The sequence below is a fragment of the Euleptes europaea genome, unplaced genomic scaffold, assembly GCF_029931775.1.
Source record: "Euleptes europaea isolate rEulEur1 unplaced genomic scaffold, rEulEur1.hap1 H_4, whole genome shotgun sequence".
Classification (NCBI taxonomy): domain Eukaryota; kingdom Metazoa; phylum Chordata; class Lepidosauria; order Squamata; family Sphaerodactylidae; genus Euleptes; species Euleptes europaea.
In genome coordinates, this window is record NW_026612052.1 from 443,351 (window position 1) to 448,924 (window position 5,574).

Here is a 5,574-nt window from a genome sequence, read left to right on the forward strand (position 1 = left end):
CCTGAGCAGAGTAGACATGTAAACTCACGAAAGAGAAGGTGGTTATGATGGACAGCAGCATTTCAAAGAATCTTGCTTTAGTATGAGTAGTTGTCCACGAGAGGGAAAAAAAAAGGAATATAACATTTAACCCCAAATTGTTTGGCCAGATGTTTAATTCTACTTTGTAGGTTGTTTCTAAGTCTTTTCACTCATGTTGGACAATGTGTTCTCAATGCACTCAAGGAATCATTTGCAACTGGATTTTCCTGTATGAAATGGGAAAATCCAGTAGCAAGCAACTAACATAACTCTTTGAGAGTGCATTACTCAGCTTGTGTGAAAACAGCCTTATGAGTGAACAATTAAATCCGAGGACTATGGGTTGGATCCAGCCGTTTTTCCAGTCAATCTTGTCCCATTCTTCTCCTTACTGCAGCCCCCCTCCCACAGGATTTTTGCATATGCCAGTCTCATGATCAGCAGCATAGCCCTCTGGTACAATCAAAGAGGGCACTTCCTCTTCATCCAACAGCTGGTTGTATCCAATCTTTTACCTTTGTCATTGTTATCATCCCTCCATCTAGTAGTAAATTGGGTGGATCATGACAGCCACGAGACCATTAGGATGTCCTGCCTTCTTTGGGCTCATTTTCAAAATTGCATTTTTCTGCCTACCCTGAGTATTTTGCAAATGAACCAAAAGAGGACAGGGCTTCCTGATGCTAAGCATGCAGTAAGCGTCATGGCATGTTGAGAGTCAGTTAAAGGGGGTGAATGAAGGTTAAATTGGCCTGGTCAAGCTGCTGAGAGCTGAGCCAAAAAGGGGAAAGAAATTTAGGTATATAGTATGGGTGTGTGTGGAGTAAGTCCATGATCATCCCCCCGCATCTCAGCATAATTCATTGTGAGCTCCTCATAAATCCAGCTTGTACGGATTTAGTGGTCACTCATCATAGAGTTAGCACTCAAGCTGGAACAAAAAATCTTTTTCAGGGCTTCCTTTACCTCCTGATTCCGTAGACAGTAAATGAAGGGATTCAGCAAAGGAGTAACAATCGCGTACACAACCGACACAAACTTATTCAGATTAAACGAATGGATTCTCCTTGGTCGGGCATACATGAAGAGGGTAGCTGAGTAATAAATGACAACCACAGACAAGTGTGAGGCACAGGTGGAGAAAGCTTTTCTCTTTCCCTGGGCAGTGGGGATACATAAAATGGTCTTCATTATGCACATGTAGGAGACAATTGTTACTGACAGTGTAATTACAAAGATGATAAGAGCAAATACAAAATCCACCATCTCAGCTATTGTCCGGTCTGAGCAAGCAAGATTAAGCAAGGGTGAAATGTCACAGAAGAAGTGGTTGATGACGTTGGGTCCACAGAAGGTCAAACGGGAAAGGAAAGACACTTTGAACATAGAGATGAGGAAGCCAGCCAGCCAAGATCCTACAGCCAGCTGGAAGCACAGACGAGCCGTCATAATGACCGGGTAGCGCAATGGGCAGCAAATAGCAACATAGCGGTCATAGGCCATGACAGCCAAGAGGGCGCACTCGGTACTGACCACAGCTATGAAGAAGTACAGCTGAGCCATACAGCCATTGAAGGAGATACTTTTGTTCTCTGATAAGAAGTTAACTAGAAGTTTTGGGACAGTTACAGAGATGTACCAAGTTTCCAGGAAAGACAGGTGACTAAGGAAATAGTACATCGGTTTGTGGAGCTTGCTGTTTGTCCTAATCAGGATGATGATTACAATATTTTCCAGGAGCGTCAGGATGTAGATCAAAAGGAATAGGACAAACAGCAATATCTGAAGTTCCATGTTGGTGGGGAATCCCAGGAGGATAAACTCTTGGATTCTCGTCTGGTTTCCTAGTTCCATTTCTGGCACAAAGACCTGAAGGAACAAGAGAAAATCAAATCATTTGAAAGGATTTGGAGGTGTTGGCAAAGCAAACCAATATTGTGCATACTGGAAGATGATATGATATAGAAGTGTACTTACTTAATATACATTTTCCAAATAAATAAAACAAATAATGGCTCTTCCCTCGGCCAGTGTGTCCTGACAATAAACTGTGTGCAGGTTATTAGGCCAAGAGTTGGTGACTAGTCCAAGGCCATCTAGCAAACATCAGAGCTGAGTGACTTTCTTTGACTAGGCAGCCCTGGGCGAGCCAGCCTAACCTATTGGACTAGGTTGTTGTAGGTTTAAAATATCATTTTTTGTTGTGTGCAACACTTCTTCCAAGTAACAAACAAGATAACTACCTCACATGTCTACACCACTCTGCAGTTGTTAGATTTATAACAAGGTTTACCAACCTCCAGGTAATAGCTGGTAATGGCTGGAGATCTCCTGATATTACAACTGATCCTCTGCCGATGAAGATCAGTTCACCTAGAGAAAATGGCCTCTTTGGCCATTGGACTCTATGGCATTGAAGTCCCTCCCCTCCCCAAACCCCACCCTCCTCAGTCTCCACCCACAAAACCTCCTTCTGGTGGCAAAGAGGGACCTGGAAACACTAGGTATAACAGTACATACAGCACATGAGAATTACTACTCCAAGACATCCAAGAAATTATCTCAACACTTTAAGGCTGGTACGCACAACCATGGCTACCACTTGATAACTGCAGCACCAAAAGATGACTTGCCTTAAACATCAGGCATCAGATGCTAATCTGTTTATGCACTGACTTGTAGTGAAGTCAGTTTACACACTTAGCCTGAGTAGAGAAATCAAGTAATGGACTACCATTTGTCAGACAGCCCACACTGGGGAAAAAAATCTGTTCTGGAACTGTTCACTGGGATGGCCACTGTCACTAGGAACATTCACACATTTATGGTCCTCAAGTAAGACCAGCCAATGATTGGCATGTATGAATAACCAATTTCAGATCAAACACCACAGACAGAATTTTCATGCCACCCCATATTATCTCACATTACTTTCCTTTGGAGTCTGTGCTTATACTTTATGCAACACTTGGATCTCATTGGAATCCAGGATTGTTCCAAGCAACCTTACAATAAAATAAATAAAAACTGGTGTATCAAGCATGGTTTGAAAACCATTTTATTGGATCCTTCCACATTTTCTGCTCAGTTTTGCTTGATTCCCTCCCCACTGCAGCACTGCTTTTGCTCAGAGTTCCCCCTCCAGATTGGTCTTATGATCCTTAGCTTAGCCTTTTTGGTGGTCAAGCTCTCTCTTTTACATGTACAATAGCTAGTAGGATTTCACTGATTATTCATCATTCTGGTCACAACCAAACCAAAAGTAGGGTTTGGTCAGTCTTGATTGGTCAGTCTTGACCAATTACATTTCTTTATGCATGACATTTGCCCTTACATGTCCCATGATCTTCAGCTAAAGGGGACTCCCTCCTCACTTTTTCAGCAGCAGAAAATGCTGACTGGATACAACTGTTAGCATAGTTTTAAACGTTCATTGAATTTCTGTGAAAAATATTTGATTGTATGCTGAAATATCAAACTGGAATCAAATACAGAGTTTCCATTCCATTAAGGGTAGAGGATTTCTCTGAAACAAAAACCTCCCACTATTGATGGCTTCTTGTATTGGTGGAAGGCTCCAGTATTACTGGAATGGAAATTCAACCCAGTAAGAGCACTTATCATTGTCTGGACCAGGCCTTCACATTTATGTGCTTGAAAATAAGGTAAATCCTTTTGCTCCATCATTTGATATTTTGATTTCCCCCCAAAAATGGGCTGGATCCAGCCAGCTTTTTCATTCAGTGGTGTCCAGTTCCTTTCTTTACTACAGGATCTCTTCTTTATTTTTCACCAGAAGTAAAAATAGCTGGAACCAACCCAATAAGTGGTTTTTTTTTAAAAAAAATTAAATAAAGTCTACTAACCTGACAAATAAAACCTAGCAATGCAACCCCAAAATGATTAAATATAAAAGAATGTTCAGAATAAATGTAAATCAAGCTTGTTTGCTTGAATTATGCCCTTGCATCCAAAAGCACTCAGCATTGTATAGAAAATGTTTGGCTTTCTCTCATGTGTGTGGTTTGTGTAAGCCTCGCCAATTTTGCTACATAACCAGGCTTAAACAGAATTTTAAAGTACAAATAAAGAAAAAGATCTATCAGACAAACCATTACATTTAAGTGAACCTAATGAATGAAATGCCCCATATTAACGAAAGAAAAGTTGATACTCACAATGTGCCGAGGATTCAAGATCTGAACCACTGAAGTTCGCTTGGTATTTTTGAATGTAGCCCCCACAATCATGTTTGCCTGAGTGTGGGAAGTGACACCAATACAATACTGTACAGTAAAGGAAAAATTAGGAACACATTGTACAAATATCAACAACTTATGACACTTTAAATTCGAAGAACTTACAAACATTTTTTCCTTTTCTTTCTGGAGGTGTCTCTGAAATAAATTCAGAGTGCAAAAGCAGAAGATCAAATTGTAACAAGGACATAACTATCTTCAGCTTTCCACTAGATTGGATCTTGTAAATAATTCTCTGACCCACCTTTTATATTCTTAAAAAAATCACAGAAATTAACTGACCTGTTGTAGCTCAAGAAATTTCACTAGACAACCTCTGAAAGCTCTTCAGAGACATGATCCTTAGAGCCTCCTTTATTAAACACCTGTTATAGAACACTTTATGGAACACCTGTCTACAGCTAACTTTTTTCCCTTTCATCTCACTAACAATCACAATTAAAGGGGGTATCTGTGTTTTATATACTTTTTTTTCATCCAAAATGAACAGGAGCCTTATCCTTAGTAGTCCTTTGATCATTTATTGCATTAGCTCAAAGCCATAGCAAAACAATAAAAACAACAAATAAAAGAAGAAGAAAAACTGGAAAAAAAGCCTATACCAGTATGGGAATTAGGAATTTTCAGGAAACCTGGATTTTTTTAGCTGATAGATAGACAGACAGACAGACAGATAGACAGACAGACAGACAGACAGACGGTCGGACAGACAGACAGACAGACAGACAGACAGACAGACAGACAGACAATTTATTTATGGTCCTTAGCCAGATAAAACAAGATAAAACAGAAAATATGGGCTAATAAATTCTTACAAACAAAGAATTACAGTCCGAGTCTTATAACACTTAAAAAGAAAATTACAGCTGGGACACATCTGTCAATTGCGCTAAGAGGCTGTTTTATGGCGTCGAATTTTCATTGCCGCCATGCAAAATTTCACAACCTGAAGAGTGATTGAAGGATTATCCCCATGTAGGAGCATCTCAATCCTTTCTCCTGCCCTGTCAGGACCCATTCTCGATAAGAGGGGCTCAATATAGCTTAATCTGACTTTTTCTGATTTTGATTTTTTTTTTGCATGCCCCTAGTAATTTATAGTGGATAGGCAGGCATAAATAAAACAATGCAATCTCTGTTGGGCCAAAACTGTATTATAAAAGTGTTGCTTAGAATATCCTCTAACTGTGCAATCCAAAAGGGGGGGGCAAAACAGTCAGGAGGCAGTGTGACCTGTAAGGCAGTGCAAATGCCACTTATGCTATCCCATGGATGGCAGCACAGGGGCACTTAT

General features: G+C 40.2%; 1 protein-coding gene across 1 annotated transcript; it reads right to left on the reverse strand.

The window, feature by feature from the left end:
- Positions 1 to 918: 918 nt before the first annotated feature.
- On the reverse strand, positions 919 to 1,875 carry LOC130493022 (olfactory receptor 6B1-like). Its single transcript, XM_056866796.1, has one exon. The coding sequence runs from the start codon at positions 1,873 to 1,875 to the stop codon at positions 919 to 921; it is 957 nt and encodes a 318-aa protein (XP_056722774.1).
- Between the last annotated feature and the right edge of the window lie 3,699 nt (positions 1,876 to 5,574).

What these genes read in the sequence shown, in the direction of transcription:
- LOC130493022 (XM_056866796.1), bottom strand. Translation starts at nt 1,875, where the DNA reads ATGGAACTAGGAAACCAGACGAGAATCCAAGAGTTTATCCTCCTGGGA.